The sequence below is a fragment of the Syngnathoides biaculeatus genome, chromosome 16 (assembly GCF_019802595.1).
Source record: "Syngnathoides biaculeatus isolate LvHL_M chromosome 16, ASM1980259v1, whole genome shotgun sequence".
NCBI lineage: Eukaryota > Metazoa > Chordata > Actinopteri > Syngnathiformes > Syngnathidae > Syngnathoides > Syngnathoides biaculeatus.
In genome coordinates, this window is record NC_084655.1 from 16,297,175 (window position 1) to 16,310,788 (window position 13,614).

Here is a 13,614-nt window from a genome sequence, read left to right on the forward strand (position 1 = left end):
CTACCGTAATTCCCAGCCTACAGCATGCACCTGGTTATAAGCCTCGGTAGTGCGCTAGCATTAAACTCTTTCTGCGCGCTAGCAGTAAACTCTTTCTGCGTACCGAGGCTTATAACCAGGTGCGCTAATGGTAACGCTAGTGCCGCGCTTACGCTAACGCCCACTAACGCTAGCGCCGTATAACCGCATAAACCGCAGGCTTGAAAGCGTGTGAAAACAGTCGCGGCTTGTAGGCCGGAAATTACGGTACAGTAGATCAGTGATATGACAGAAGGAAGAGGATAAAAAGGACTGGACAGGAAGTTGTACCTTCAATAGTTCCCCACTTGGTCTTCCTCCCCAGCAACCTCCTGCCATTGACCTGGTACTCCTGGTCGCTGCCCACAACAGCAAACGGAATCATCTCCTGTGCGCAAGCAGAACCACAAGATGCCACATGGCCCTTCGCATAGTTTGTCGAGGTTTTGGAGAAACTTTGGGATCCTCACCCTGATCTTCTCATTGATCATTCTGTCCTCTGCATCCTCGTCAAACTCTTTTTGAGGGTAGATGTCAATCCCGTTGGCTCGCAGTTCTTCCCTAATCTACTCAAGTCAAGTCAAATCACAACAAAGCAACAGCTTTGAATGCTTTCAGGGCAAGAAATTAACTGTTGTATTATTTAGGATAACCTAACTTTGAAACACATCAAAAGGGCTTCAATATGCACAATGTAAATATCAAGGCATGTCGGCCTTTTTACAAAATGGTGAGGAAAGAGTGAATGTGTAGACGTCACCTTCTTTTTAAAGAAGTCCCTCTCCTCTAAGGTGAGCGTGTCGGCCTTGGCAATAACTGGAACTATGTTGACCACTTTACTGAGGCGCCTCATGAACTCCACGTCAAGAGGCCGCAAACTAGGGAGGAAGGGGAAGCAAAAAAATAAAAATCAGTAAGTACATTGCTGTGCAGTACACAGACAGTCCACCAGAGGTCAGCCAGATTCATGACCTACTTTTCTTTTGTTGTGATCTGTGCAGGAGAAATAGTGACCCCCATTTAAAGAGCTCCTGCAGTTAATGGCGGTAGCCTGGCCAGTAACCCTTTAACAGACTGCAAAAACAAAAAACCCCAGGACACTCGCGCAACAACACACTCTCGTAAAGACTAAACTGCCAAGTTGGCTGTGCCCATCCCAGAGAGACAGATATTTTGTCGCCCGTTCACTCTGCCTCTTCCCATTAGGCCAACGCTGAGAGGCAGCTGGTCTGCCCATGTGACTGCATGATGTATTCCTAGACGGAGGCACATACACGGCAATTCGCATTCACTCCACGTTTGAGTCGAGACAGCCCGCAAGAAAACGTTCAACAGTATCTTCTGGTGTGAGGTTTGACAACCTGCAGCTGTTTGAAACCCTTCCCGGTGCTCATACGCGGTAAACCTACCCGGCCAATCACTTGATGAACCCATGAGAGCGCGCATCATAACTCTAATTTATTCTGCGCACACACCTAGACAGCCCTTGAGCCCCGCACAGCGCAGAGCTCAACCAATTTGTGTGTGCACTTGGATCATAACCAGATGTGTCTTCCTCCAAGGGATCCGGCAAAGAGAATAATTGTATTTTGAGCTGCAGGGCGAGAAGAGACCATATTCCTGTCTCCCCGTTTGTGTTCTGGAAATGTGCGTGTGCTCAAAAACCCTACGGATGTTCAAAACTTATTTACATAGGAAATGTTAAATACCGAAAGGCGACTTTCTCGGCATCTTAACTGCATTGTGCATGTTTATTATTTTTTCAAAATCCAAATTCAAAGCATATACCGTAATTTCTCGAGTCTAACGTGTCCTGAAGTATAATGTGCACCCCCAAAATTGACCTAAAAAAAAAAAACCAAAAAACATGAAAACCCTTCTACCAATGTACAATGCGCACCATCAATTTGCCGTTACCTTTATGCTCAAAATATTAGGAATGATCTGTATTTATATTTTGTTAGGTGTGTACTCGTATTGCTTTTCAAGAAACTGTCCATACAACAATCAATAATAATGTCCATGTGCGGATGTAGCGGTAATATAATCTGAGGACAGGCTACAGGACATGCTTGTCCAGGTCCCTGTAATTGTCAGAACAGAATCCCTCAACCAACTCAAATAAATGCTGAATGATGGCACAACATTTTATTAATACTGTTAACACATATTTCAGTCTTAAAAATATAAACTCTTCAACATTGTTTATTAAAGGCTATATTAAATATTTGTGCATAAAATGTTTGTGCATAGTGAAGTTTATCCACTACATTACACATTCTTGGCCAAGCCTTCAAAAGAAGTATTATGACTCATCTCCAATCCGAAAAAGATCCATTGTAGCTTTATTTGGTGCATCGCTGTGGAACTCATCATTGATGACTTGAAATATATATATATATTTTTTTTTAGTCTCAAGAGTTTGGGTTTTGAACCGCAACTTCTCCCCCTCCATTCGGCTCCAATCCTTAGCATCTTTCACTATGGCGTCAGGTGACTATCAAAGCGTGAGCTCAAACTACGTAGAAAAGAGCGTCATGGGCACATTTTTTAAAAAAGTGAGCATTTCAATTGTGTGCGCTCTCCCGTTTTTTGATTTTTTTTTTTAAATGTCCCCTTCACACTCATATTACATAGTTTGAGCTCACGTTGTTTTGATACCCACGTGAAGCCATAACAGGCGAGCCATCGTTGTTTCGGACTTCGGCGCTACTTCCGGGTTGGCGGCATCATTGGCACGAGTGATTGCACATTTCTTTGAAAAGCAGCTGCACAACTAGCCGTTGTAGTCAACGTTTTTTTGTCTTAGTTCAAGTTTAAACAATTTAAGCAATAAGCATGCTACGTCAATCATGAAAAACATATATATATATATATATATATATATATATATATATATACACACACACACACACACAATGTGATTGTATTTTTAATTTTTCTTCCATACCTAAATATAATGCGCTCTATTAACGTTTTGAAAATATTTTTGGGAAAAAAATTGCGCATTATTTTTGAGAAATTACGGTATATGCCTTTGTCAATGTATGCATAATCTTGTCTGGACGTGTCCTCACCAGTGTCCAGTAGGCGGAATGAAATATATGCAGCAGTGGACTCTGGAGTCCGGGATCCTCTTCTTCCTGTTAATATTTATCTCCTCCTGCAGATAGGCCTCGTACTGGTCATTAATAAATTTCATGATGGGCTGCCAGCTGGTCAGCGGCGGGAAAAAAAGAAAGATGGTATAAAGATTAAAGAAAATGTAATCATAGGAAAAGGAACAAAGACAAGAGACATTTAGTTGGGGATTCCGATTAAGTCAATTTACCGTGGAAACTTTACATTTTCTTTTTTCCAAATTATAGTATGAGCCCAGAAAGTGCCCTTGTCGGTCATGCAAAAAAAGTCGTAACGCTGAATATTTACATTTAATAAAGTTATTATATCAGTTATAAGGAGTATAAAGTGGTTAACTTGTGAAAAATTGGGAAAGTCACCAGCTCCAGGTATGGGCTGTTCTTACCCTCTGAGGTTCTACTGTATAAAGTTAATGTGAAACAAAAATGGACATGTACCAGTTCTCATTGTTTATCTGGTCTCCGAAGCCAGGTGTGTCGATAACCGTCAGCTTCATTCTCACTCCCTTCTCTTCGATGTCTTCAAAAAAAGCAAATACACAAAAGTTCAGTCAACACGCGTATGGCCTGTCAGGTTTTATTGTAGCTAAAAATAAAGGCGGAGATGATACCGTGACTGATAGATTTGATTTCGATTGTCTTGGGGATCTTTTCCTGGGCAGCGGCCATGACAGACTTGCGACTGACTTTGGACTTGAACAGCGTGTTCATCAACGTAGACTTGCCCAAGCCACTCTGCCCTGTGAAGGAATTATGAAAAGAAACATATTTTGAAACAAATGTAATTCTACTGGCATACCAAACAACAAATGCCACAAATCATGAAAAAAATGTAACACTGTGAATATTTGGGGAAAAGTCCCTTTTGCAATTAAAAAGTTGAACAGTTGGGGAGAGAGCAAAGTTATGTAATGTTCGTAGAGGTTCACGAGGCGGAAATACAGCGTGGCTCCGTTTGCAATGAAGGCACATGCACGTGATTACGAGATGATCACAGTAATGTGAATGAGACGTTACGGCGAGCCCGAGAATGTCTGGATACTGATTACAGCTCATTTTGAGACCACCATTTTCGGAACTTGATTAGAGAAAAAAAAAAAAAAAAACCTTACATCCACCCTGAATAACTGGAAATTTTAAGAGTTGGATGCAACAAATTAAAAAGGGCTATCGACTGGATTACGGGGCTCAGAAAGAGAACTAATTGTTATGATTATGTTATGATTGGAAATCTTCATCTGCCAAGTATAACGTTTTAGGCCGCAATTAAATGTGCATTCGTTTTAATTAAAACATTCACTGCTGGGCCCGTTTAAGTTGAATATGAGGCGGTAAACCTTGGCTTGTCACATCAATTATGAGAGAGAGAAATGTCAACAAGTTGGAAGTCGGACAATTTTAGACATCTCACAGTTGAACAGAGTATCTATATGTATGTTATGAACCGTATGTGTTGTGGTAGGTTGTAAAAATTGTTGCGATCACAAGAAAAACAACAGGAAAGACTGAGGCACGGCATGTAAAAAAGCCACAAATGTTTGCTGACATTGCTCATGCTACATTTCTTAGTTCTATATCCATACAATTCTGATGCCATCATAAGCCCTTCCTCAGTTGTGCTTTTATTGTTTTGTAGTTGGAAGTGTCACAAAAATAAGTTACTGTTCTCCTTGAAAGGTTTCTTTTCATAAAGAGCTTTTTTGTCCTCTTTTTGGTTCTAAATTGAAGTCTTTGTTGAAACAAACCAATGTTGATATCTAAAGCACAAAAAAAAAAGCAGGAAAAACTTTCATGATGAATGAAGCAAGTAGTCTCTAAAATGGCTGGCAATATGGAGAACTGTACTTTGAAAAAACGGCATGCAGTGAATGAGTAAAAAAAAAAAAAAAAAATGTACGAGACATGCTCAAATTTACTGTACACAATGGAACTCTCAAATCTGAATGCCCCAAAAGTTGTAGTTTTGAATTCAATCAAAATGTTCAAGAAAAAAAAACAAAACAAAACTTGACTGACATACAACACAAGGCTATGATTAACACCACAAGTTTTTTTTCCCCCTTCATATTTATTTTACGCACTGGAATTTCAGCTCAGCGACAAGCTGAATATGTTCCAACATAATTTCATAAGAAGAGCAGCGGAATCTCTCTCTTACCCACAACCATGATGTTGAGCTCGAAACCTTGCTTCATGGCCTTCCTCCTCATCTGCTCCAGGATGGCATCAATGCCCACATAACTGAAGTCCACCGCTGGGCCTGCGGGCCTGTCGCCGTACGACGATGCCGCGGCATCGGGCGCCACCGTGTCGGTCATGGCACTGCTGGTGTAGCTTGAAATCACCTCTGAACCTGGAAGATGTTCAGGATTTAACATTTGCACATGGGGCGGAAAATAATGGAGATATGGGAGCATGTTCTTCAACAATAACAAACAAAAAAAAAGGACTTCTATCTTTGTGAAAGAAATTTCTGCATGGAACCGCAATTAATTTGACATCAATGGATTGAAATGCAAAAACAAAAATAAAACGACATATTCACGGTTGACGTCTATGACGCTATGGACGTCTCAGAAAGACGAACACAGCAAACGTATCGTTTTTCTCAACTTTTGTTTTAGGGTTAGTTTATAACGTGTGTTATCTCCCTCTATGTAGAAGAAGGGGAACTATGAGACCGGGTGAGTTCCCAGTAAGCGTCCGCTACATACCCAGTGTTCCCCTGTTAGTAACGCATGTGCATTCATCACAAAGAGACATTTCAGCACGGGGGAGCGCTCAGACCGTCACACCGGATCGGACTACAAGACAAACTACTCCATTAACATCTTGTATTCTTACTACCACACTCCATTGTTTATGATCACTGGGCTTCATCTTGTCAACTCAAATGCATACGGATACATTTGTTACCATGGCGACAAAAGAAAAAAAAAAGGCTTACGCCATGTTTATAAGAACAAAATAGGGAAAAAAAATATGGTAGTCGTCACCGCTCGGGAGAGAACCTTCGTTTAAGGCTTGCTTGAGGTACGTTCACATACGATATGGCTTGCAAGCAGGCAACAAAACGTCATGCCACCAAACAAGATAGTGCTAGCACTGACATTTGTGAGCGAACATGCAGGTGTTCTGTCAAATCATGCTCCAAACTTTTGGTGCGTGATGTCATCTAATTGCATTAAAGTTATTTCACGACAGTAAGTTAGTGTAGTGTACAGTTAAGTTAGTAAGATTTCCAACCTTTATGGAGCCAAGGCACATATTTTACAACTGAAAAAATCTCACGGAACGCTAACAAAAACGACACAAAAGGTGGATACATTCATTTTTGTTATGTGCTTCTTGCACCGAGAAAACCATTCACAAAAAATGTGTGGTGTTGCACGGTGCATGCAAATTTCTGTCTTCAATATACACGCACACACACATTTCTATCAACGCTGCATACTCCTCTTGTTACCGTTGTGAAAATGGAAAGGAAACTGCTGAGGTAGAAACCTGAGCCATCTCTCGCTTACTATCAGCCTTTCCTCCTTATCAGACTGAGCTGGCCCGCAGGCAAATACACATCTCAGCACATGACAACATGAGCGAAGGATTTATCAGCTATTGGATTCCAGCCAAGCACAAATCCTCATTCCAGACTACCTCAGGACTGTCTCCCCTTCGACAGAGCAACGAGCCAGTTTGTCTTCAACCACTCAATTCTGTATCACTCGAAAGAATTTACAATCAACAGACCTGTGCTAAGAGAGTCGGCGTACTCGAAACCTGGCGCCGCGATGGCGACTACAAGGAATTTGTGGTAGAATAATACCGCTGCGGAAAGTCGAGGCTAATTCAAGATCAGAGTCTTCAACGTGCGTCTTTGTATGTCAGTCCCACCTATGGAAGCTGCTGTTCCATGGTCTCCAACACCACTTCCCCATCCTGTTCCAGCAGTCAGTCAGCAATTTAGCGTGACATACTGCCCTCCACCTCTGCGCCACACCTCCTGCATTCCTGCAGCTCCTCTCCTCTCTTTCAAGTCACCCTTTTTTGTCTTGTAACGGTACAATTCAGCGAGGCCTCTTTTGACTCTGCTATCACAATTTTGAGCTTTCATCTCTATGTGGTGACATAAAGAGATCATTAAGAAAGCTGACAAAGACTGCGCATATTAGAGGCTGTCTATAATGTTGAGTATCAAAAGACACTTGAGATACAGTACCTTCAAAACAAAAACCTCGGAGAAGGCAACCGATGGCATAAAGCTAACAATGTAACTCTTAAAATACAAAAAAAATATTTGTAAAATAAATGCAACACGTCTACCGCACAGCAAAACCATCTAACACAACTGCATGTAAACGGCTATGAAAACACAGCAATCATATTTAATTTATTTTACCCACTTTTAGTTAGGACAGGGGTGCCAAAAGCGTCGATCTCCGAGAGAGTTATGGTTGGTCATGACTGTTGAATGAACATTACGAAGTTGGTACAATTAAATGAAATACCGTTTTGACCAACTACACATTAGTAATTAACTACTATTGGGCACTGAACCCATTCGTGGGCAGTGTCCCATTTTTGGGACATCATGATTTTCACGCATTATCTCCTTCAGTATATCAAAAAATTACGTGTTTTAATCTGATTCTGGTTTTTGGGATGATCTACTAACAAAACCCAAGTACCCTCTCGCGGGCAGCATCCATTTTTGGGACGAGATTATAAATTAGTAAAGTTATTAACAATAAACGAAAAAGAAGTGTTATTTCCTTGATTGTGGCCAATGAGGAGAGTTTTATCTCAATAAGGCAAAAATTTGCCACCCTGCCCATGAATGGGTTAATATTTTGACTTAAAAGCAAATAATTTAATATGCCAACATGTGGTCGGGAATATTCTGTTCTTTGTAGATTCCCAACAATACCAGACGTGGAAATTGACTTTTTTGTGGCTCCATCGTCACTCAGGATGAATGATTCAACTGACAGCAAAATTTTAAAAACAAAATCAGTCAAAATATGCTCAAGACTGGCAGACTTGCTCTACACTGGCGTCAAACTCTTTCACGGGCCACATTGTTGTTCCGGTTTCCTCTCAGATGGCCATCATGACCGTGAAACAAATATATTTAGTCATCTCATCGTATTTACATCATCAATTTATGAGCTAATTTTGGAATAAAATGCTTGTACTATCTCAACTTAATCATTTATGATATACGACAATTTGAAATTTTAGTCCAATTTTTACAAGAATCATGGAAATTGACACTCTAGGTTCAGCTTCGCGGGCCACATAAAATCATTTGGCGGGCCAAATCTAGCCCCCGGGCCTAGAGTTTGACACCTGTGCTCTATACCCTTTGCAGCTTTTATTGAATCTATGTGCCGCTCTATTGTCACTCAACTTCAGTTTCTGAAGGGAATTCCCCTGTATCAGATTCAGTTATGGGATGGCACGTTTTCTTTGTTTCCGTAAAAAAAGCAACAGCATAATAGCCGCAAAACAATGACTCATCGGCCGATACTGTTTTCAATTACAGGAGCCAAAGAATTTTGCTCTGGCTTCCAGCAGTATATTGGGTTGCACTGCTTTTTGCAAACAAGCTTGGCCTTCTGGTGTGCTGCAATAGCCTTTTGGAAGAGGATACAGTGCAGGGTAGGAAGGAGTGTGGGGGGAAAACTGATGTTCAGAGGATAAGCAAGAGATAAGAGAAGCAAAAAGGAAAAGGGTCATTGAGCAGTGGAAAGCAAAAAAGATCAAATAAGGTTAGAGGGTGGAATGGAGGAGGGAAATCATTGATTGTTTCATTTTTGACAAAAGTTGTGTCTCAGAAACAGACGAATGACTCCAAGAATGTACTTTCCAGAGCAAAGTCCTGAAAATCCAAAGAAATAAGTGACCTCTCTGTATGGTCTGTTTAGTGCAAATGTGGTCAACGCCACTGACCCATGCCCCAGCTGTCCGATGCGCTGAGTGGGTCAAAGGTCGTGCTCCTACTTTTGGCCTCAAAGGAATCATGCCGAGTTATGTCCCCTTATGACAAACCGTTGGCTTGACCTCTTCCGCAAACTACATCTGAAGGGAGGACTCAACAAAATAAAAACATGATAAACTTACTAATCGGTCAGAGAGTCAAATCCGACATGAATTCTGCAAATCCAACGATAAGATATCTCAGGAGTTGATCACACACACGAGATGGCTGCTTTGTACAAATCTTTCAAGTCGGGAAGAGGTACTGTCCTCGCCAACGCAGTCATGTCAAACACACAGTGGAAAAACCCACTAAACAGGTCATTTGTATCTTTGCTCTGCTCGAAAATGTTTTTTATGGGCTCTCTTTCTAAACATGGTCTCCTTTTGTCCTTTATTTATATTCCCAGGCAGGAGAAAGGGGGTTCTCGTCTCATCTCAACATGGCTAAATTTGTTTCGATTGAGGCCCAGATGTTTTGGAGCAAATACGCGGGTGGCGGCTTTTCCATCGAGTCTGGAACCTGCTTGTTTACGGCAGACAACGAATGTACCGGTAACTCAGAAAACATGACACTTCGTGCTGACAATCTAGTAAACTGTATAGATTTAAGACAGCGCCACACATAAACACGCGTCGCATTTTTAGTGTACTGTTTTTTCCGGACGTTAAAAAGCGCCACCCGCTCTTGCGAGTTGCCAATAACGACAGCAGGAATGAGTTGTGCGAGAGGTGGTCATCCAGGCTCACCCTGGGATGCTCGGATGAACGTGGTCTCTCTACAAAAGGGGACCATACTGCCATTCTTTTTGAAAACCAACATCAATGAGTTTACTCACCAAGCAGATTTAAATTGTGACAGAAGAAGTATACGCCACAAAATTCCTCCCGTACTTCCATATTGCCACAACTGCCCATGAATCATACCTTTCAAAACAAGATCCTGGTCATACTGCTAGCTATTAATCCCAAAGCGGGACAACCAAAGGGGTAAAACCACGCAGGAAGTCGTTTTCGCAACTATTGAGGAAAAGTCATTGACTAATGAGTAGTTTAGCTATTGTGTGCATTTAATTTGTTTACTAAGAGGCAGTGTTAAATACGATTAGACTGACCTCTAGTGAGTCAGAGTGCAAGGGTCAAAGTGTATCAGTGGAATGGTTGGCTGACAAGAGTGGAGCCACATGGAATCTAACCTCTGTCCTCATTCCCAAATGATGTCAAATACATAGAATACCGTATTTTCCGCATTGTAAGGCGCACCTTAAAGCCTTTAATTTTCTCAAAAGCCGAAGGTGTGCCCTATAATCCGGTGCGCTTTATATGTGAATCAATATTGAGCCTTTAGCGCAGCTCCATCTAACGGACGCATTACGTAACCCCAGCCTCAACTGGAGCATCTATTTTATGCGCCTTTTAATGCGGTGCACCTTATATATGAAGTCTTAAAATAGGCCATTGATTGAAGGTGCGCCTTATAATGCGGTGCACCTTTTTGTGCGAAAAATACAGTATGTCCATTTATCCAAACAGCATTTTTAATCTAGAAATGGCAGTTTTTGAGATTTATGCGTGACTTACATCGTAATAAACTCAAACCAAACATCTCAGCAAGATATGACAGGTATTTTCACTTTCCCTGCCTAAGTACATTTAAAAAAAAAAAAACGAACTGAAAAAACTCACTTCCTCACCTAGACAATGTATACATCAATGGGTGACTGTTTTGACAACGATTAGTCTTAAAATCTGAGATCTGAATTTGGGAAAGGAGTTATGATCACTTCTGCGATGGGTGCATACGTTCACTTGGGCTGGCTGACAGAGCACAGACGTACACAAAAAGGCACACAAGATACACTAAGGTAACTGTGACCTTTTCAAAGTCCCATCAAACACTGGTGAAAGGCCAGCGTCTGTTCTCGCCTGCCAGCGCACCCGAGAGCCTTTCAACGACCCTGCGTGTCCAAAACAATGTGTACCGAATGAGTCCTGGTGAAGCAAAGCAGCGACGGCTGATATTCTAAAACTGTGACGGAGGGTTGCTGTTTTCCATTAGTTGATTGTCGACTCTGTAAAGTACTAACCGGCCCAAGTAGAGACGGCGTATGACAAAAACACCACAATGAGTTTTGACAATTTGACATAAAAATTAAATGTTTCAAGGTCTCGAGCAAAAAAATGTTCCCACTCCTTCCGCTGTACAACTGCTGCACTCATCACCCCAAGAACTGCAGTGATGGGTGGGAAAACATTGGTAGGCAGAGTGAGAGAATGTAATGGTCGAATTGCTGAACTGAGAATTGTGTCGGTTGTGTAGACTTGTTCTTGATTAATTGTGTCTTCAAGCAATGGACCTTTCTGACTGGCGATCTTAAGCTCCGCCCACCTTAGCTACATTTCCCATGTCCCACAAGCTTCCAAGAAGGCGACTGAACAGAACAGGTTTGAAGTCTATTCTCTAACGCACCTTCCTGATAATATTGCGGTATGTTTTTTGCCAAATCCATCAGACTTCTCCAAGAGAGTTCTACAGACAGGTCTCAACTATTTCACACAAAGATATGTAGACGGAATTAAGATTTTGGACGTAGCAGGACGCAATGTCAGAGTTAGAGAAATATAGGCAATTGATGCAAAAAAGTTTGACACCTCACAAACGTCAAATTGACATGGAACAGGATAAAATAGTGGAATCGTACAGCACATGTAAAGCTTGGTGAGTACTTTTTACTTGGAAAGATGGTGAGTAATATAATCTTTATAAGTGAGTGGGTGTATTCATTTGACTTTGCTCGTAATGGAACCCAGTGCTCTGTCTTAAAAGTCCGATGTGATACAAATAGGCAAATAGACATTTCTCTTGCATGACATCGCGCATTTGCGAATCACGAACCCAACTGTTCGGCATAAAACATGACACACTTCATTCAGCAGGTCAGTGAAAATTGTTCTCCTGCAATGTATAAAGCACTGATGATAATTCAATCAAACTCAGAGAATATGACTTCTCCCTGACTTACCTTCAAACATACAGTCTTGTGTTTGTTGTCATTGTTCACATTTAGTTGTACGTGCGGTCTTCCGCAACCTCTAATCCATCGTAAAAACTTTGTCAATTGTGTTTTAGGCTTTGGAAAATAAATCAATCGGGCCCCTTATGAGCTAGTAGGGTATCTTTCATCAGAATTGCACGTTCCCCAAGCCTATCTGAGGACAATTTTCTTTGTAACATTAACTTTTCCAAGCGCACACTACTGACAACCAGCGTTGATTGTGGGACAATATGGCGAGGGGGGCGTGTCAAGGCAGGGGTTAAGACAATGCGGCTATTTGATTGGCTATTACTGTACGAGTGATTGACAGGTCGGAAAGGTCCAATGAGTGCACTATTTATCTGCAATCAGCAGAGGCGAGCGACACTACTAATAATAGTTATTCAGTCTCCGCTAGATTGTGGTCTCAAAAAATAAGAACATGCTGAAGTCTGCACCAATGCGACGGCAACTCTGAGCGCCATTTCCCACTGCGGTAAAATTAGGCTTCACACTGATCTGATCGGTATTGGTCGTCAATTAGCACTTTATGCTGATCAGCTTTAATGTCATAATTCGTCGATCCGATCACCGCAAAGGACAATTACTCTGCGTCTTTGTCATGTACAGTATATTTGAATCCAAAAGCTGGATTATTTTTAGCTTTGTGGCGTGTCTGTTGAAGTAATTCACAATCACACCACTGGGCTTACTCAAATAAAATGCGACCGTACACGCTCGTGAGCACGGCCATGATAATTGATAGCATCGTGTGTATTGCGTTAGTCAAAAAATAAATGAGGGAAAAAAACAGGTGTGGTCATCAGTGTTCGAGAGAAGATGCTTGTTCAAAGATTCCTTAGGGTATACTCACATACTTTTAATAAGATACTGCTCGCAAGCAGGCAACAAAATGTTATGTAGTCTAGCATGCAAGTCCCAGCACTAATGGTTGTACGTAGACATCCCAGCGTTCTGTTGAATCACGTGTGTAGTAGTAGCTTAGAACGGATTAGACTATTTACATGTAAAATGTGTTTCTACTTACGAAAGTTTCACGTTACAAAACGACTTCCGTAAGTAGAGGTCCCACTGAAATATATATCTACATCCATCTATTTTCTTTGTGGCTTATCCTCACAAGGGTCACGGGGAGTGCTGGAGCCTATCCCAGCTGTCAACGGGCAGGAGGGGGGGTACACCCTTAACTGGTTGCCAGCCAATCGCAGGGCACATGGAGACAAACAGTCGCACTCTCAATCACACCTACGGGCAATTAAGAGTGTCCAATTAATGTTGTATGTTTTTGGGATGTGTGAGGAAACCGGAATGCCCAGAGAAAACCCACGCAGGCATGGGGAGAACACGCAAACTCCACACAGGCGGGTCTGGGATTGAACCCGGGACCCCAGAACTGTGAGGCCAACGCTTTATCCCCCAAAACT

At 41.7% G+C, this 13,614-nt stretch overlaps 1 protein-coding gene across 1 annotated transcript in view; it reads right to left on the bottom strand.

Annotated features, from left to right (window-relative positions):
* Positions 1-13,614, bottom strand: part of LOC133513977 (neuronal-specific septin-3-like) — a 57,912-nt gene that overhangs the window by 3,423 nt on the left and 40,875 nt on the right. Inside the window, 7 exon segments of the mRNA XM_061845118.1 lie at positions 310-406; positions 489-584; positions 779-896; positions 3,096-3,233; positions 3,597-3,678; positions 3,770-3,898; positions 5,317-5,511. Coding sequence (XP_061701102.1) covers positions 310-406; positions 489-584; positions 779-896; positions 3,096-3,233; positions 3,597-3,678; positions 3,770-3,898; positions 5,317-5,511 — 855 coding nt within the window.